We start from the raw sequence: 22,093 nt of genomic DNA, 5'->3' as shown, positions 1-22,093 counted from the left end.
CACGGAAGACAACCTTTTGTATGAGGAAATAGATTCATCTGACTCAGAGATCGTTCATAACATGGACGATGAATATCTTGAATATTATGATGATTTCATTACGAACAAATAAATATTTTAAAAAATTTCTTGTGTTTTATGAATTGAATAAAAACTCCATGTTGTAAGTCAATTTAATAAAAAAATAAATAAATGTAACTCCATTTAATTTATTTTTAATACCCACCCCATGATTACGTCCCGTATCACGCCATGTTGCCATATTTGTTTACATCAGTCGGTAAAAGATCGCTTCTTAGTTTCACCGTAAACAGTATCAAAGGATAATAGAAGGGTTATTATTTTTTCCAAAATACGTGGCCAAAACTAGGGTGCGTCTTGTATGCCCGTGCGTCTTATAAGGAAAATACAGTATATGATGTCAAAATTATTTTTTGCATCCAGTTCCGTGGTCACTGCATCATAGTAACCTATCAGATTGGTTAGACAAGACTGCTTTCAAATCTATGCTGTGACTGGAGTATATATGTATGCCTCTCCAGATGGTCCTGCATTACTTCTTTTATCAGTGACTCCACTATTTTACCTGGGACAGATGTTAAACTGACAGGTCTGTAATTACCGATGTCACCTTTTGATCCCCATTTATGAATTAGGAGATGCATTCTCACATCTCAAGTCCATAGGGACCCCTCCCCCTTATTCCAAGGATGCTCTCCTAATTATGGCTATGAGTTTGCTCACTTCCTCTGCTGCCTCCCTTAATTTGATTGGATAGATTACAACGTCTCCAGGTGCCTTTTTGATGTGAAAACATCTATGGCGGCACTAGAGTAAAATAGATTGGTAATGAAATTTTCTTATGGTAACGGGAATGAAGCAATTGATTTTTAATGAAATTTTTTTACGGAAATTATGCATTTCCGTAATGAAATTTTTTATGGAAATGACGCAATTGATGTCACTTCCCATTACGTTTCAGTTATCACTAAGTCATTTAGCTCCCTGTGGGAGTTTGATAAACTTCTGACACCCCTCTTGTAAAGAACTCCTTATGTGTGAATGCAGATGCAAATATGTATTCAATTTGGCAGCAACCTCATGAGGTTCATCAACAGTTAACCCATTGGCATCAAGTGGCCCAATGTTATTCATTCTCTTCCTTCTACTGTTACTATATGCATAGAAGTCTTTGCTGCTTTTCTTGGCCAGAGATTTCTCATAATATGCCTTAGCTTTCCTAACTTCCTTTGTGACTTTATTACAGACTAATTTATATCTACCATAGGTTTCTGTATCACCACTTTATAATTTATATGTATCCCATATACGGGACCAACTGTATGATCATACACTTGGTGTAGTGGAAAATGAAAGGGACCTAGGGATAATTGTATAGTCAGATATGAAGTTCCCTGAGCAATGTAGTCAATGTTACTAGGACAGCTCATGGGGTTTTGTCAATGATATACAGGAATTTTGCTAGTAGGGATAAGAAGGTGATTATCATATTGTATAAGGCAATGGTCAGGTCACATTTTGAATACTGACTGCATATAGGTCTAAAGATCTCAAAAGCTCTACATCATTCCTTTTATGAATGATGTAGAGCTGTTAGAATGGGTACAGAGAAGGGCAATGAGATTAGCGAGGGGAAGAACAGGGTGCTCTTACCAAGAAAGCTTCAGTTCTGGAAATTGCAGCATCTAAAGACTAGGCACCTGTGAGGTGATCTGATTGAGGTGTTTAAGGTTTTGAATGGTTTGAGCAAGCTCAATTCTGATGGGATTCTTCCTCTTGCTCAGATTACGCATTGAGGGGGCATAAATTCAAATTGAGGGAAGATGGTTGCAGAATAGATGTGCCAAAATTTGCAGATTGCAGCGACTGGCGACTTCAAGGCGATCTGATTGAAGGCTTTATATGGCTTGAATAAACTCTCTGCTGATGGGATTCTTCCTCTTGGTCAGACAATCTACATGAGGGGGCATAAATTCAAATTGAGGAAGGATGGTTTGTTTTGGAAGTGGAGGGTTTGAATAAATTCAAGGAAGAGCTAGACAAACTATTGGAGAGGGGATGGATAGGTGAAATAGATTTTTTTTTTTTGTCTAATGCTATATAAGCTCTTTCTTGAATCATTTGCTAGTACTAATACATAAAAGAATTTTATGTGAGCAAAAACAATGAATGTGCACTAAAACTAATGAGTGATCTAATTATCCAACATAAAAATAAAATTGTTGAAATGAAATGCTCTAGACAAAGCAATTTCTATTCATTTTTAGTAAAAGGTTGTGTGTTATATTATTAATATTAGTAAAAAATTCAGAGCTACAGGGCTCAATAACTTCCACGATTTTTTAATGTATTAAAAAAGTAAGAGATTACCTCAATCTCTTTTGTGGAATGCTTCCAGTAAATTCTCTCCCAAATGCGATGAATAAAATAAGATGAAAAAAAACGAATTAATGAATTTCCTCACTCATAGAGATATGACCAAATCTGACACACAATGGAATCGAAAGCTGAGAGCCCCAACCCAACCCAAAACGCAGCAAGACCACGAGTGCGAGAAGACATTGTGTCAGAATAAATAGTTAAAACTGCTTCTGATAATAAATAATTAAAATCACAATTAAAAAGATTAAAAACACTATTAAAATTAAAAGAATTAAAAGTTACAATTTGGATGAATACTCAAATTAAACAAAATGCACAGCTGTTTCCCTAGGAAGGGAAATTTCGTTTAATTTGAGTATTCATCCAAATTGTAACTTTCAATCCTTTTAATTTTAATAGTGTTTTTAATCTTTTTAATTGTGATTTTAATTATTTATTATCAGAAGCAGTTTTAACTATTTATTCTGACACAATTTCTTCTCGCACTCATGGTCTTGCTGTGGTGGTTTGATGTGTTTTGGGGTCGGGTTGGAGCACTCATCACATTTGGAAGAGAATTGACTGGAAGCATTACACAAAAAAGATTGAGGTAATCTCTTACTTTTTTAATATTAATATTATTAGCTGTATGGTGCAAGGAAGCCTGAGGTTTATGCTGCACCAGCCAAAAAAAATTCGAGAGAGAGAGTATCCAGCTTAGGACCCAAGCCCATACTTACCTGGTGTTATTTACTAAAAGTTAATTAATTGAAACACATATGTACAGTGATAACCAATAAAAAAACTTTGTGTAAGGAACAATTACAGTGAATTATATATTTCCAATTATTGTAACTGGCTACATTGACCTCTTTAAAGGGGGCACTTCTTGTATAGTGGATGCTTTCTTCCAACCTCAGTGGTGACCACTTTTACTGAAAAGTAAAATTTCACTAATCTGGTAAAGGAGAGAGACATTATAGATTGAACTCAGCCTGCGGGCACAATTTCAAGTGTTATTTCCAAGATGTAACATCCATAGGATATTGTTGAGAATAGTGAGCATAAGAGATTTGCTTTTGAGAATGCTGGTTATCACCTTTCTACTCTAGCAGAAATGGAAGAGGCTATGAACTCATTGAAGGATGTCAAGCTCTGGGGCCTGACGTTTTGGAGACTTTATTTATAAATTATTTTCATCACATTTTTTCCTGAGCTGATGCTGGTTATCTACAACTCATGTTTGAAGATGGGAGTATTTCTTCAGTCTTGGAAGATGGCTGCCCTGAGAGTGATTCTCAGAGAAGCTTTCAAATCAGTCTGGCCCATATTGGTCTATTGCTCTCTTATCAATCTTAGATAAAGTTTTTAAGAGAGTAATAATGTTTGGATTTAATAAATTATATGAATCTAATAACATAATGTACGAAAAACAATTTAGCTTCAAAAAAGGGAGATCAATGGAAGATGCAATATGTAGAATGAGGCATTATGTTAACCTTGGCCAATGTCCTGGATTTGCTCAGTTACTTTAAAGGTGTATTCAATGCCCCATGGTGTGAAGTTAGCATTAGTTGAGGCATAAGATGCAAGAAAGCAAGCTTATATAGCATCAGCCAAATAAAAAAAAAAAAAAAAAAAACAACCTTTCCATTTCACCCATCCAGTCACCCCAAATGTTTGTCTAGTTCAGTCTTAAATATATTTAAGCTATCAACTTCAATGATAGCAAGCAAAATAAACCACGGCCCCGAGTCTCGGCGTCCCTTGAATGGGACAGGGGTGCTAAGAATCTCCGAGCTTGCGTCGAAGAATTTTCTGAAACTAGCCACATGGAACGTTAGAAGCCTACTACAACCAGGAAAACTAGCCAATGCTTTACAAGAAATGGAACGCATTAACATCAACATACTTGGGCTAAGTGAAACCAAATGGCCTGGAACAAAGAAGTTTATATCAAACGACCACCACGTCTTCTGTTCCGGAGGAGAAGAGAACACCAAGCAGACGTACGGCGTCGCTTTCGTTGTCCACAAACAACTGGCCAACAAAGTCACCAGTTTCACCCCAATATCGGAACGAATCGCACTACTACAGCTAGCAGGCAACAAGATCAACCTGAATGTGCTCCAGGTCTACGCACCAACAGCGGACAAAGACGATCAAGAAATTGAATTGTTCTACGACAAGCTAAGCAACACTTTAAAGTCGCTGAAGAAGCACGACATGACGGTCATCCTCGGTGACTTTAATGCCAAAATCGGTCAAGGAAAGCTACAAAACATAGTCGGAGAACATGGCTTGGGGACACGGAATGAACGAGGCGACAGACTCGTCCAGTTCTGCCAAGAAGAAAAATTTAGCATTGCCAACACTTGGTTCAAACTACCACCTCGACGACTATACACCTGGACCTCACCACAAGACTCTGACAACAATATCGTCAGGAACCAAATTGACTACATCTTAATCAACATCAGATATAAGTCAAGTGTCCTCGCCGACCGGGCTAGCCAGGTGGATAAAGTGCCTCCCTGGTAACCCAAAGGTCGTGGGTTCGTATCCCGCCTCGGGCATGGATCAAAGTACTGTAAAAACCTTTGGAGGTGCACTATGGCCACAGAAGCCGATGCGCCAACAACTACCAAAATTTTTCAAGTGTCCTCAAGGCAAAAACTTACCCCGGAGCTGACATATCATCAGACCATAACCCAGTAATAGCAACACTACGTCTCAAATTACGAGCAGTCAAACGCACAAGCACAACAAAAAGAATCGACCTGGAGAAACTGAAGAACACCGCCAACAGACGACAAGTACAGCTTCATCTCAACACTACAATCCGATCGATCGAAGCAGTAACAACAGACGTGCAAGCATTCGGGCGTTCACTCAAACAGTGCATCAATGAAACAGCAGAAACCCTGCTAGGACATCAGGCGTCGAAAAAGAAACAACGGTGGATGACCCAGCACATACTAGACCTAATGGATGAACGGAGAATATTCAAAAGCAACAACAACCGGGAAAAATACAAAGAAATACAACAAAAGATCAAACAAGAAATCCGGAGGGTGAAGGAAAAATGGATGGAAGATCAGTGTGCAGAAATCGAAGACCTAATCAAGAAAAATGACAACTATAACCTGCAGAAGAAGCTTAAAGAAGCTGGCAACATCTACAAACCGGCTCCTATCCCAAGTTTATATACGGACAACAATCAACCTATACTAAGCAAACAAGTGAAACTCGACGCCTGGAAGAGCTATGTATACAATCTGTTCGGCACCAACAGAAAACCGGCAGAAACGCAACAACAAACACAGGAAGACAATCTCCACATATTAACATCTGAAGTGGAACATGCCATCCGAATAACAAAGCCAGGCAAGGCCTGTGGACCTGATCAGATTCATGTGGAACTGCTGAAACAACTAGACTACAGCAACATCCAACAACTAACGAAATGGTTCAATCAAATCTACAACAACAACGACATTCCATCCGAATGGCTCCAATCCATCTTTGTGGCCCTACCAAAAAAGGCTACCAGCCGGAAATGCGAAGACTTCAGGCTGATCAGTCTAATGAGCCAGGTGCTAAAAGTCTTCCTCAAGGTGATTCAGCAAAGGGTAAGATGTAAGTGCGAAAGTGCACTAGGAAACACACAGTTCGGATTCTGCAGGGGACTAGGCACCAGAGAAGCAATTTTCTGTTTACAAATATTGCTACAAAGGTGCTATGAACATCAAAAAGACGTGTATATATGTTTTATTGACTACAAGAAAGCCTTCGATTCAGTAGACCACGACCGCCTAATTGACCGACTGAGAAAACTTGGGCTTGAAAACAATGATATAAACTTTATTACAACTCTCTACTGGAATCAAACAGCCCGGCTTCGCTATGACAACGATCTGACAGACCCAATTCCAAAAAAAAAAAGGCGTTCGGCAAGGCTGCCCATTATCTCCCATTCTTTTTAACATCTATTCGGAAATGATCTTCGACCAAACACTGGCTGACAAGAACATCGGCATAAAAGTTAACGGACACTACATCAATAACTTAAGATATGCCGATGACACAGCACTAATAGCGGATTCAGAACAAGATTTACAGACCATCTTGAACAAAGTGGACATAGAAAGTCAAGCATGGGGGCTACGAATCAACAAAAAGAAAACAAAGGTGATGAAGGTCAGCAGGACTGCAAGCAAAACCACGATCAAACTAAACAACGAAAAATTAGAGCAAATACACCGCTTCAAGTATCTCGGAGTACTCATTGATGACCAGCTGAACCATGAGGCCGAAATCAAAAGCAGAATTGAACAAGCCAGGCAGGCATTCACCAAATGGAGAACCCTCCTCACCGACAGAAGCTTGAACATCATGCTCAAATTACGCACATTGAAATGCTACATCTGGCCAATACTGCTCTACGGTGTAGAAACCTGGACTCTAACATCAGCCACTACAAAAAAGCTCCAGGCCTTCAAAATGTGGCTCTACCGAAGAATGCTGAAAATTCCGTGGACAGCCAAGATAACCAACGAACAGGTCCTGCAGGACATGCACACGGAACGGGACCTGCTCAAAACCATCATCAGCAGGAAATGCAAATACCTAGGTCACATCGCTAGGAACCAACAAAAATATCGCCTACTACCACTCATCCTGGAGGGAAAGATCGAAGGCAAGAAACGCCCAGGCAGACCGAAAATGGCATGGCTAGATAACATCAACACCTGGCTTCACATGACAACAGCACAAATTCTACACGCAGCGCTAGACAGAGAACAATATCAAAACAAAGTCGCAAACGCCATTCGGCAGCATTAAAGAAGAAGAAGAAGCTATCACCTTCCACAACAACAGATGGAAGTCTGTTCCATCAACTACCCACTGGCTAAAGGCAAACTTCTACACATCTATTCTACGACTGTCTTTCCTCAATTTGAATCTATGCCCCCTCAGGTTCTTAATCTGAGCAAGCTGAAGTATCCCATCAGAATCAGATCACCTCACATGTGCCTAGTCTCCAGATGCTGCAGCAGAAGCCTCTCTTGGTAAAAGCACTCCTTTGTTCTTCTCACTAATCTTATTGCCCTTCTCTGTACTCATTCTAGCAACTCTACATCCTTCCTAAAATGAGGCCTCCAGACCTGTATCAGTAGTGAAGGTATGGCCTGACCATTGCCTTATACAAGGGGATAATCACCTCCTTGTCTCTGCTAGCAAACTTTCTATATGTCACTGATAAAATTCCATAACCTTCTCTTGCAGCCCATCTGCACTGCTCAGAGAACTTCATATCTGACTGCACAATTACCCCCAGGTCCTTTTTCATTCTCCACCTCCCTGAGTGTAGTACCACACAGTTGGTACGTTTCTCTTAACCCATATGCAGTACTTTACATTAGTTAATGTTAAACTTTAGTTGCCACTTCTCAGCCCATCTGCTTAACTTTTCTAGATCCTATTGCAGTAGCATACTGTCTTTACTGTCATTAATAACTCTGCTAACCTTTGTATCATCTGCAAACTTGGACATTAAACCTGATATACCTTCATCGATATCATTGATAAATATACAAAACAACAATGGGCCCAGCACCGAACCCTGGGGGATTCCACTAATAACATTAGTCCACATAGAGCAGTGTCCATTTATTATCACTCTCTGCCATCTCCCACTCAATCCTTTTGTCCATTGCAGCAAACTTGCCCTTAATACCATACTGTCCCAATTTGTAAAGTGATCTTCCATGTGCAACAGTATCAAAAGCTTTCCTGAAATCCAAGTATATGATATCAAAATTATTTTCTGCATCCAGTTCCTTTGTGACCACATCATAGTATCCAATCAAATTGATCAGACAAGATTTCCCCTTAACAAACCCATGCTGTGTCTGAACTATTACTGCAGTCTTGTCTAGGTGATCTTGCGTTACTTCTTTAACCAGTGACTCTATTATTTTCTTTAGAACAGAAGTTAAACTAAGAGGTCTATAATTATTTGCATCACTCTTTGAACCCCATTTGTGAATTGGGGTTACATTTGCATTGGGCACAAATTGTACTTGCCCTTTGACCAAGTAACCTGTATAACATCTATGGAGTTACACTGTGGAGAGAAGAGTGATAGTGAGATCCAGATACAAGGAGGAGATGTGTTGGGGGTGTGGCTGTCTTCAGGGTTTGGTCTTGGGACCAACTGGAATGTACTTCTTGATGATTTCTTGGATTTGTTCATGGAGAGCATTCAGATTGTGATTTATGCCAATGATCTGGAGGACAGGACTGTTCTGGCTTGGCTCTGTTTAGGGGTTATATGATAAACTTATGGATATCGGAGTCTGAGAGTGTAGCTGTGCTACTGAAGGGAAGATTTAGCTTGATTTGACTACCCCTTGTTAAACATGAAATCTTTCTTTGAGGTATGTTAAGATAAAGTACCTTGGTTTTTACTTAGAAGAGAGAATGGCATTTGTCCAGTACCGTAGCTAGAGCTTTTGCTGCCCCTCTCAGTTTGAGAGGGACGGCAAATTTTTAATTTTTATACACTTCATAAATCCATCGAAAGGGTTAAGCAAAAACCCTAATATAATAGGGGCCCGCAGAAATATTATTACCGTGGCCCTAAAATCCTGTCGATGGCCTTAGTTATATGCAAAATTAGAAGGAAAAAGGAAAAAAAAAAAAAAAACAATACGTTTTTGCAAATGTGTACTGACTGTGCAGTACCACTGCTGAGATGCAGCCACCGCTGTATAAGCAATAAGCCAATAAAGCAATCGCAGTGTCATGCATTTTATTGTTTTATTTTTAAGAATTTGAATTATAGTATGATAGGGCAAATGTAACGGTTTTGTTATATTTATATTTTATTTTATTTATTTTAGTTGTAAGTATAGTTGTTAAAAACTAATTATTAATTTAGTAATAAAAATTATTAAGTCGAAAAATAAAATTGTGTCACGTGAAAAGTGCGGCCCCCAAAAAAGTGCTGCCTGGGGCGGACTGCCCCCCCCATAACTACACCACTGCATTTGTCAAGCATGCAAAATTTATAAAAAATGAGATTTGAATATTGTATGTGAAGCTCCAGAGCATTATTAGAGTCAGATTGGAAAATAAAAGAAGAGTATTAAATATGTTATATGAATGTCTGTTTTTATCCTTATTTTGATGTATACATCTGGCGCTTGGTATCGTAGAGTTACAAACTCTGTTGTTGAGAAGCATGTTTTGGCCAAGTTTTGCCATACCGTATCTGTGGGTATATTTTAGGTGATATCAGGAAAATGCTTGCAGACTTATTTGTAGTTCTTTCTGGCTTTGTATACTCTGCAAGGAGGAACATTTCTATGGAATTGTTGGGTCTCTGGTCAGGTTTGGTTAAGGGATGGGCCATTAGTCATGAGAATGTTTGGAATGAGCAGAGATGCTTTGTTGATGAGCTTATAGTCATTTGAAGGAGTTACAGCAATACCTCTGAGAAGGGAAAGGAGATATGTACCTCTCTGCATAGAGTTGCCATCATTAAATGACCAGAGACCACAATTACAGTTCAGGCTTTGGGGCCCGTTTTCTTTTTACAGAACATGGCTTGAAGCACAGGTTGAGTCAACTAGGTTTGGTGAATTTTGGACTCTGTTCCTGTGAAGAGCAAGAAACCAACCTCCATGCTGCACTTTGATATATGAATTACATGGATTTTGAGGGCTTTTCTTGAGAGAGAGAGAGGCAAGATTAGTTTCATACCTTGCCACCTTGCATGAAATTAATTTTGCCATCCTATTTTCAAACCAGAAATACTTCCAAAGTTTTAGATAAATTTGTGCAAAAGGTGTTTAATAGAATAACAGATAATATAAATCCACCTCCTTAACACTGGATGATATGCAATGTATCATTCCCTGCCATGGATGCTGAGTGACTCTTTTTGCATTTTACTTTTGAATTATCTTTATGACTAACTAGTTTGATTGTTTAATTATTAGCTTGTGCATTGCAGTTGTCTAACTTTTAAAGTTTATGACCATAAATTTTTTCTCAAAATTTTAAAGTTTTTTATGCATATTGACATAGTGCTTAGGTGGCATATCTAAAGTACAAACGTTGCTGAAATGACAATGCACTTTTGTTTTCAGTAGTGGAGAAATTTCCAGTATAATTCTGCTTAAAAAGTTTATTTACATAACAAACCTGTTTTATAATTTTTGCTACATTGCTCCTTATATAAAACATTGTACCTTTGTAATAAATATATTAATTTAAAACAGTCTATTTTATTAAAGCTAAAAGTGTAATAAATTAATTTATTTATGTATTATGTTTTATTTATTTATGTTTTGGATGTGGGGTTTCCCCAACAATGATGCAGGTTACTCGAGAAATTAGCAGTTTATAGAAAGCTATGTAATGAGTATAATCCAATGTAAAAAAAAAATAAATAATAAAATTAATAACAGAAACCAAAAACTGATATTTATATTTCTACATTTGAATAAAATAATACTTGTAGGCTGGAGGAGTCCATGCCCTTCTGGGAATCTGCATAGAAAATAAATGGTGTCATTTAAAAACGTCTGCTCTCCGAGCTTTAACAGTAATATGCTGTATATCAGAAGCAGTGATAGAGCTAGAAAAGGTAAGGATTGTTTTAAATGCTGAAATTTTGATACATGTATTAAATGTTTACATTAATTAGATGTTCTTTTAGCAGCATGATGCAGAGGTAAATCAAGAAATGGAAACTAGTGAGAAAATAAGCACATCAACCTGCATGGAGTGTAATCTGTTTTTAATTTCTTTAAGGATTACAGATTATGTTCATATTTCATAGTTCTTCCTGTACTGTTTCTTCAGTGACTAATGAGAGTAGAACACGCAATGAGAGTAGGTAACTTAATTACACAGAGTTGTTATTTTAACTGCACATTTCTTACTTTTAATCCAACTTTAATATTTATTCTTTACTCTTCCTGAATTGGTCAGTTAGTTAATCATTATCAGATACCTAATAATATTGGCATACTATGGCCATAGTTGCCAATGTGCCTAATAAATCCCTACACTAACAATACACCTAATAATATTCCTGATTTACCTAATTTCAGATTAAAATTAATATGATAAAATTAAAATTAATATGGGGGGGAATACAAGTTGGGCACAGGAAATTCTGTATTAAAATTACATCTGAATTTATTTAGAACCTGTATTTCAGGAGACGAGAGAGCGATCATCAGTTAATTTCTCTTTCTATTTAAACTTTACTCATTACAATATATTATCCCTTTTTCTCCATTATAGGTATAGGTAATAGCATACTTCTAGTTTATCAAACTTTTTCATATTAAAACAAATATTCAGAACCTTGAACAAATTCTGAACAAATATTCAGAACCTTGCACCAACAGTTCACAGCAATAAAAGAACAAAGGTTTGAACTTGGCATCCTTTTATGCAGCTAATCTGACCATCCATTTGTGCCAATTAACATGAATCATTTTAATTATTTATATTTAGCCAATCAGAGCAATACCAATGCTACCATTTTTTTCTAGGCCCAAACTTGTAATCTTTATTCATAATATAATGTTGTAATTTGAAAATGCAAATTTCAAAACAAAATGTAATTTTGAAATCTAATTGAAAACATCAAGTGCAAAATAATTGAGGCATTTTTAAGTGGAAAAACTAAAAATAAATAATGATTTAGTGTAATGTTGTGTAAAAGTATTTTTAACAGTAATTAGATTAAATTTTATAATGTGGTTACCATAAAAGAGTTAGCAAAAGCTTAAGATGCCGAAGTTCATGACAAACAATATGCATTTAGTCAAAACTTAATAAAGAGACGGCACTCACCTCAATCCATTGTGGTTATATGAATCAAAAAACAGTAGTGTGAGAAATCATTTTTTAAACTAAAAACGGTGTTTAAAAATTGCGATAAGGAAGCATGGTTTAAAAAGAGTAATTGAAAAACTTAGCCTAGAGGATTAAGGGTGCACCATATCGTCCTCTAGTTGTCTGAAATCAAAATTAAAAAGGATTAAGGTCAAGAACGACGGACTTTCGACGATTCATCTTCAGTTGGCGATAAAATCCCTCACCAACTGAAGATGAACCATCGAAAGTCCGTCATTCTCGACTATTGGCCTTAATCCTTTTTTAATTTTAGAAACTGGAGGATAATATGGTGCACCCCTCCTCCTCTAGGTTAAGTAGGTGCACCCCTCCTCCTTTATTAAGCTTTGACTAAATGCCTTTTTTCTTATAATGTAGTTATTATTATAAATTTTACTTGGTGATATGTTGTGCCTTTCAAGCTACTATTTGATGAAGAATTTTTTCTTGCGCCTTGAAAAATGTGATAGTTTGAGAAAATAATGCTACTCTTCATTATGTTATTCTGTCTTTAGTGTCTGGGAAGATTATTGCCCCTTCAATGCAGTGACAGGGCTTGTGTTTATGCTCTTTATCTGTGAGTCAACCTAAGTTACTTATATCATTTTTTAATTGAATAACATCACCAAGAAGGTGAATCTTAGTGATGTTATTCAATTAAGCATCACCAATTAGGTGAATCCCTTTATTAAAAACTTGAAGGCAGTGCCATGACCAATTTGAAACTACTTCGTTCCATCATCAGATAACAGGCAGTCTCAATTCGTACCCTTGTGTTGAGTGGTGAATAAATGTATTGAATCTAAAGCAGCTGGGCAGTGTCTAAAAGAAAAATTCTGATACATGTAATGTAATACACATATCAGAAAACTATACACAACTTTCCTTATGTGTATAATATAACCCTTAGTGTTAATATTAATAGTGGCAAGTGTTGCAAGCTTTTACAGCATTAGTAAAAAAAACACTCACTTCCCATATCACCTATTCAACCCCTCTTAAGTAGTTTTGTTCCTCTTCAAACTATCTACTTCTGCAGTGCCATCTGGATGTTTGTTCCAACAGTCAATTGGCTGAAGGCACATTTCCTCACATCTATCATACAGCCATCCCTCCTCAATTTGAATTTATGTCCCCTCTTGTGTGTTAGTCTGAGTAAAGTGCAGGATCGCTGGACGGTGCAGTGTCGAGTCAGTTTGGTGTGACATAAGCATTGGGAGATCAAAATTGAGAGTAGGAGTGTGCTATAGGCCTAATGACTCTGATGAGTATAATAAGGAACTACAGGGAAATAGTGGGCCAGTAAATCAGAGAGTCTTATAATGGGAGATTTTAATTTCCCAGATATTGACTGGAATTTGGGGGCTGGTCACTCACACACTAGCAAGGCTTTTGTGGATTTATTGGATGACTGTTTTCTACATCAGCATGTTTGGGAGGCAATTAGAGGGAGGAATACTCTTGATTTGATTATCAGCAGTGATTCTTCATGCATTAAGAATCTGCAGATAAATGAACCACTAGGTGGCAGTGATCACAGTGTGCTGAAGTGGGATTTACTCAAAGAGGTAACTACCATTAGGGGTAAAAGGAAGGGTTATTGCTTTCGTAAAGGCGACCACGATGGACTGAGACAGTATTTAAATTCTATACAGTGGGACCAACTGAGATGTTACCAACAGCAAATGCAAGATGGGAAGCATTCAAAGAACTTATCTTGGAAGCTACTAGGCTTTACATACCAACTAAGAAATATTGTTCAAGGTTTAGGCCTAAATGGATGTCAGATGAACTAATGAGGCATATGGCAGAGAAGAAACATGCATGGGATACATACAAATTAACACATGACACAGAAGCCTATGATAGATATAAGTTGATCTGTAACCAAGTTACAAAGGAGGTTAGGCAGGCGAAGGCAGATTACGAGAAATCTTTGGCAAGGGATGCAAAGAAAAACAGCAAAGAGTTCTTTACTTATGTAAACTCTAGAAGGAAGGGGATGAATCAGATTGGACCACTTCATATCGATGGGTCAACTGTTGATGATCCTACTCGGGTAGCTAACAAACTAAATGAATATTTTGCATCGACATTCACACATGAGGAGTTATTTAGCGAGGGGAATGCCAGAGGTGTATTCAACTCTAGCAGTAAGCTAGAGAATCTTGTAATAACTGAGAGTAAAGTGGAGGAGAAATTGTTGAAGATAAACACAAGAAAGGCACCCGGGGTGGATGGGATCTATCCAGTTATATTAAAGGAGGCAGCAGAAGAAGTAAGCAAACCCTTAGCCATAATTATGAGAGCTTCCTTGGACTCAGGGGAGGTACCCACAGACTGGAGATGTGCAAATGTGACCCCCAATTCACAAAGGAGGATCAAAGGCTGACAAGTAATTATAGACCTGTGAGTTTAACTTCTGTTCCAGGAAAATTAATGGAGGCACTAGTTAAAGAAGCACTGCAGGATTTAGACAAGACTTCAGTTATAGCTCAGACACAGCATGGTTTTGTTAAGAGGAAGTCTTGCCTGACCAATTTGATTGGATACTACGATGCAGTCACAAAGGAACTGGATGCAGGGAATAACTTTGATATTATATACTTGGATCTTAGAAAGGCGGCCCCAGGTGCCAAGCAATTTATTAGTGACTAAGTGATTCCCAGCGATATATAGAGTGTTCTAAAAATAAACAAGTTTCTTTAATTTCCTTGTTAAAATCCTATAATTTTTTGTGAAGCAGCTCTTTATCTTACAATCAGTAAGTGAAGACACAGAAAGGAAACTCACCTTTCTTATTTTTTCTCTTATTCTCACTTTTACTAATCTAACTTACACAGCCGCTTGGTCACTAAGAGGCACTGCTCTTGCCTCCACGTGGTGGGGCTGGTAACCTGGGAGAGGAAAGTAACACTCCCAGGGCCAAAAGAGCAAACATGAGTAGTAAATTAACTACTAGTACTATAGGGCTTCAAGAGAAAGCTCTACCAAGTAGTGAAACAGAAAACACAAAATCAAAGAGACAGAAGACAGATATGGACCCACCAAAAATACCAACATTCATTGTCATACATGCGACAGGAGATCAGACATTAGGAAGTATGTCTCCGTTTGTAATCCAGGAAACATTAGAGGGTCTAGTAGGATCTCCCAAGTCAGTTTGATGGCTGAGATCTGGAGACATACTAGTGGAAACAGAAAATCCCAAACACTCCCAGAAATTACTTTCAACAACAATTTTTGGAAGAATGCCAGTAGTTGTAACACCACACAACACACTGAATTGAATTCTTCCAGAGGGGTGATCTCAGAGTGGGACCTCTTTAATATGTCAGAGGAAGAGCTCACAGAAGAATTAAGAAGCCAAGGAGTTACAGGAGTGAAGAGAATTAATATCCGAAGGGATGGAAATATAATTCCAACAAGAACCCTTATCATAACATTTAATACTCCAAAACCTCCAGCAGCAATCAAAGCAGGATATCTGAACTGCCAAGTACGACAATACATACCAAATCCACTACGTTGTTACAAATGTCAGAAATTTGGACATTCACAAATGGCATGCAGAAACTCAGCAACCTGTGCAAAGTGTGATTCTAAAGAACACGAGACTACAGTTTGCTCTGCCAACATCTTGAAATGTACAAACTGTAAAGGGGAACACCCAGCCTACTCAAAAACGTGTGAAAAATGGAAACAAGAGAAACTAATTCAGAAATACAAAACAGAACACAACACAACGTACCAAGAAGCAAGGAGAATAATACAGCCACGGCCTACAAACAAGCCAACATATGCACAAGCAGTAATCCAATATAAATCAGTAGAAGTTCAAACCGAAATTTCCATGATGCCAAAAGAATTATCTACTGGATTGAAGGCACAGAAACAGGAGAAAATAGTGAATACCTCAATTTCTCTTCACACAGAACAGATATCCACAAATCAGCATCACAACGAAAACCGACCTAAACTTATAAACACCAAAGAAACTGAACAGATGGAAATAGGAAAAATAAACACAATTGAAGAACCAGTATTAGAAATTTTCGCAGAAGAAGATATGGACATGGACCGACCAAACTATCCTAAAAAAGATAAGACAAAGCATAAGAATGCTCCATTTCGGAAGCAACCCGGAAGCCCTAGAAAAACCAAATAATGGATCAGTTCATCCAGTGGAATTGTAGAGGACTACGGTCCAATTACGACGATGTCCAGTATTTAATAACACAACATACGCCAATATGTTTTTGTCTACAAGAGACATACCTTAGATAACAAGACACCCTTTCAGTGAAAAATTATAGACTGTATAGGAAAGACAGATTAAGAGAAAGGTCAACATATGGAGGTGTAGCCATCTTAGTCCATAACCATATCCCAACCGAACACATTCCTTTAAACAGCAATATAGAAGCGATAGCTGTAAGAATAACACTTGAAATTTTGGGTAACCATCTGTTCAACGTACCTTCCACCAAGACCAAATATATCATTTGAGGAAATAGACCAACTAATCTCCCAACTCCCATCACCTTTCTGTATAATGGGAGACCTGAATGGCCATAGTCAACTGTGGGGAAACACTGATATCAATAGTCGAGGATGGATAATAGAAAGAATAATAGACTATCATAACCTTTCTCTACTCAATAATGGCAAACATACGTATTTTCACTTTCCTAGTCGCACAACCTCAGCAGTAGACCTAACCATATGCACCCCTTCACTCCTACCGGAATTAAAGTGGCAAGTAATAGAAAACCCATACAGCAGTGACCACTACCCAGTAATCACCATACTGACCAGAAACCTTCCTTGCCACCCAAACAGACCACCCTGCTGGAAAATAGAAAAAGGTAACTGGGAAAAATTTAGAGAACTGGCAATATTTAATCCACAAATCATCCAAGAAACATCGGTCGATGATGCTCTAAAGCACGTCACAGATACCTTAATACAAGCAGCCAAACAAACAATACCCACAACCTCGACTCGTTTTCCATTGCACCCAAAATCCTGGTGGGACGAAAATTGCATAAAAACAAGAAGAGAACAAAACAAAGCCTGGAATAAGTTCCGGAGATATCCTACAACAGATAATCTGATAAAATTTAAGCAAGCACGAGCACTAGCTAGGTATACACGGAAAAAAGCCAGAAAAACTTCCTGGATCCAGTTTACTTCCTCTATAAATAGAACAACAAACATAAAAATAATATGGAATAAAATAGGAAAAATGAATGGGAAGTATAAAAACCAACCATCACTAGTATTACATTGGAATGGAGAAAGCATTACCGAACCATCAGAGATAGCTAATATACTAGGTGAAACGTTTGCTAAAGTATCGTCCAAACAATCCTACAATACTGAATTTTTGACCTATAAGGAGAAAACGGAAAAAAACAGAATTAATTTTAATACTAAAAGGATTGAACCCTACAACCAACCAATTACAATACGCGAATTACGTCAAGCAGTATCACAAACAAAACTAAGTGCAGTTGGATCAGACAACATACACTATGATATGCTTAAACACCTAAAGCAGGAGGCGCCTCTGTAGCCAGGTGGGAAGGAGCAGCAGTGCGTAGCACACGTTTCTTGATTAGACCGGGGTTCGAGCCCGTCACCACCAAATATGGAGGATGTGGAAAGGTCAGGGAATGACCACCGCATTTCCCGGAGCAATATGGCCTTAGTTGCTAATGCTCCTAAAAACCAAATAACAAACAAACAAACCTAAAGCAGGAAGAGATAAAAAACCTCCTTCAACTGTACAACCACATATTTCTAGAAAATGAATACCCTGAAGCGTGGCATCATGCAATAGTATTAGCTTTCCAAAAACCCAATAAAGATCAGAAGGACCCAAACAACTATCGTCCGATAGCCCTCACAAGCTGCTTAAGCAAAGTACTAGAGAAGATCATCAACAAAAGATTAGTCTGGTTTTTGGAGACAACTAACTGGTTCACCAATATGCAGTGTGGGTTTAGACACAATCGATCCATATTAGATCACCTTGTACGAATAGAAGCAGATATAAGAGATGCATTTATAACCTCAAAGCATATGGTTACTGTATTTTTTGATATAGAAAAGGCTTATGACACGGCATGGAGACACGGTATATTACAAGATATCCACGATGCAGGATTCAGAGGACATTTACCACTATTCATTCAAAATTTCATGAAAAATAGAACATTTCAAGTTAGAGTACAAAACACCATGTCAAAATCATATAAACAAGAAGAAGGAGTTCCGCAAGGGTCTGTCCTGAGTGCCATACTATTTTCAATAAAAATAAATAGCATCACAAAACAACTACCACCCACAGTGTCATATGCACTATATGTAGATGACTTCAGTATCTCATATCAAGCACAGAACATGGGAACAATAGAAAGACAACTACAATGTGCAATTAACAACGTTAGTCATTGGGCCCAGAAAAACGGGTTTAGAATATCAAAAGAAAAAACAGTCTGCATACATTTCTGTAGAAAACGAAATTTACATCCCGAACCTGAACTAATATTGCAAGGTAACACAATACCAGTTAAACAAAGTGTAAAATTTCTTGGACTTATTCTAGACAGCAAATTGACCTTTGTAGAACATATAAAAGAACTACGAATAAAATGTATGAAACAACTTAATATTCTTAAAGTCTTAACAACAACATCTTGGGGGGGGGGGGAGACCGTTATACCCTGCTCAACATGTATAAAGCACTAGTAAGGGCAAAAATAGATTATGGAGCACCGGTTTATGCATCAGCAAGAAAGAGTGCCCTCAAATGGCTAGATCCAATACCAGTTAAACAAAGTGTAAAATTTCTTGGACTTATTCTAGACAGCAAATTGACCTTTGTAGAACATATAAAAGAACTACGAATAAAATGTATGAAACAACTTAATATTCTTAAAGTCTTAACAACAACATCTTGGGGGGGGGGGCAGACCGTTATACCCTGCTCAACATGTATAAAGCACTAGTAAGGGCAAAAATAGATTATGGAGCACCGGTTTATGCATCAGCAAGAAAGAGCGCCCTCAAATGGCTAGATCCGATTCACCATAGTGCAATTCGAACAGCAACAGGAGCTTTCCGCACATCCCCTATGTACAGTCTCTATACAGAGGCTAATGAACCACCACTGTTCCTGAGGAGACAACAATTGTCATTGCTGTATGCTTACAGGATAAGACCCATAAGAGACCATCCGACTTGGACAACTTTATTCTCGCCAAAATGGGAAAACATATATAAGAACCGCAAAAGAGCAAACCAGCCTCTAGGCATCAGACTACAGGAGCTACTGATTACACATGACCTAAAAATAGACAACGTTGCAAACCAAGAAGGATATATAGATCCACCATGGATAAACCATACCACAGCCTATGAACTCCTCACACAAAACTGGAATAAAAATACTTTGTCAGACAGCAACTTTCAACAACTGCATGCAGCACATAGAATGCAATATCCCAATCACATACCAATATATACAGATGGATCAAAATCAGAGACCCACGTAGGAGCAGCAGCAGTATTCCCAGATATTACATTGTCACGCCAACTCCCAAAAGAATGCAGTGTCTACACTGCAGAATTAGTAGCAATTCAGATAGCCCTGGAGCATTTCAGAACCACCTACCACTTGAGAGCAGTAATATACTGTGATTCATTAAGTGTAATCCAAGTCATACAAAACACAAGCAATATAACCCATCCAGTACTCTGGCAAATTAAACGGATACTAACAGACTTCACAAATAAAAAACAAGATATACGTTTCTGCTGGATACCAGGACACAAAGGGATAAAAGGAAATGAAGAAGCGGATAGAATTGCAAAATCAACCAATAACCTTCAAGAACAATATTTCACAGTTCCATATAATGACTACAAGCCAATCATTAAAAATCGCTGTCTAACCCAATGGCAAGAACTCTGGCAAAAACAAACATGGAATAAATTATATGAAATAAAACCAAAAGTTGAGCACTGGAAAACGAGCATAAGGAAATCAAGGAGAGAAGTAGTTCTGACCAGATTGCGGATAGGCCATATGCATTTAACAAATGGTCATCTATTACGTGCAGAAGAACCCCCAAGATGCCAAGTATGCAATACTATCCAAACAGTTAAACATATACTAATAGAATGCCCAACATATGGAAATGATCAACACCGAATTTTTTCATCATTATATAAAGGAAACCAAAACATCACCCTTGAAGATCTTATAGGTGACAAAGAACACGTGTCAGATATTTTTAGATTCATACAAATAATCAACATATACCATCTGCTGTAAATAATAGTATAAAACCGCAGAAACAGTTAACCTTTCACATTCGAACAAGATTTATATAAAGAGAACATTGTATAATCAATGAACTTGCACACTATGATCTCCGTTGTCGATGCGCCAATAAACACCAAAACAACAACAACTTAGAAAGGCTTTTGATACTGTTGCACATGGAAGACTGCTGCACAAATTGGAGCAGTGTGGCATTGGAGGCAAATTGCTGCTGTGGATAAAGGGGTGGCTGAGGGGGAGAAGACAGAGAGTGGTAATCAATGGACACTGCTCGTCGTGGACTAATGTTATTAGTGGAGTCCCTCAGAGCTGGGTCCATTATTGTTTTCTGTATTCATAAATGATATTGATGATGGTATATCAAGCTTAATGTCGAAGTTTGCAGATGATACAAAGGTAGGCAGGGTTGTCTAGGACACTACTGACACTATGCTGCTGCAACAGGATCCGGAAAGGTTGAGCAGATGGGCTGAGAGGTGGCAAATGAAGTTTAACATTGACAAATGTAAAGTACTACACATGGGAAACAGCAACCCCAGAGCAATGTATCAACTCTGTGGTACTACACTGACAGTGGTAGAGAATGAAAGGGACCTGGGGGTGGTTGTGCAGGCAGATATGAAGTTCTCTGAGCAGTGCAGACGGGCGGCAAGAGTAGCTCATGGTGTATTGTCAATGATATATAGGAATTTTTCTAGCAGGGATAAGGAGGTGATTATTCCCTTGTATAAGGCAATGGTCAGGCCACACCTAGAGTACTGTATACAGGTCTGGAGGCCTCATTTCAAGAAGGATGTAGAGCTGCTGGAACGAGTACAGAGAAGGGCAACAAGATTAGTGAATGGAACAAGGGGTGCTCTTACGAAGAAAGGCTTATGTTTTGCAAATTACAGTGTCTGGAGACTAGGCACCGGCGAGGTGATCTGATAGAGGTGTATAAAGCCTTGAATGGTTTGAGCATGCTCAATGCTGATGGGATTCTTCCTCTAGCTCAGAATAATCACCTGAGAGGGCATAAATTCAAATTGAGGAAAGACAGATGTAGGATAGACGTGCGGAAATTTGCCTTTAGCCAGTGGGTGGTTGGTTGGTGGAACAGACTTCTATCCCTTGTCGTGGAAGTTGATAGCCTAAATAAGTTTAAGGCTCAGCTGGACAGGTATTTCGAACGAACAGAGGGGTGAAGTGGAAGTGGTTTTTTTTTTTTTTTTTGGCTGATGCTGCATAAGCTTTCTTTCTTGCATCAAATGCCTCTGCTAATGCTAAAAGAGGAAGGTTGCCACTGCCATTGAATTTACTCAATTCCTTCAAAAGCTCTAAACACCTCAGTCAGATCTCTTCACAGATGCTAAGTCTATAGATGCTGCAATTTGTAGAACTGAAGCACTTCCTGGTCTGTATTGGCCAAATGCACCAATTTAGTGAAAAAGTGGG

The 22,093-nt window shown here is 38.1% G+C and overlaps 1 protein-coding gene across 1 annotated transcript in view; it reads left to right on the top strand.

Moving 5' to 3' along the window:
• insc (spindle orientation adaptor protein inscuteable) overlaps positions 1-22,093 on the top strand; it is a 270,540-nt gene that overhangs the window by 207,360 nt on the left and 41,087 nt on the right. The window contains exon 8 of the mRNA XM_090387321.1: positions 10,916-11,041. Coding sequence (XP_090243447.1) covers positions 10,916-11,041 — 126 coding nt within the window. The remainder of the gene's footprint in view (positions 1-10,915; positions 11,042-22,093) is intronic.

This window comes from Mastigoproctus giganteus, chromosome 13 (assembly GCF_048544385.1).
Source record: "Mastigoproctus giganteus isolate SK-2022 chromosome 13, ASM4854438v1, whole genome shotgun sequence".
NCBI classification, from domain to species: Eukaryota; Metazoa; Arthropoda; class Arachnida; order Uropygi; family Thelyphonidae; genus Mastigoproctus; species Mastigoproctus giganteus.
This window is presented reverse-complemented; position numbering and strand designations above follow the sequence as displayed.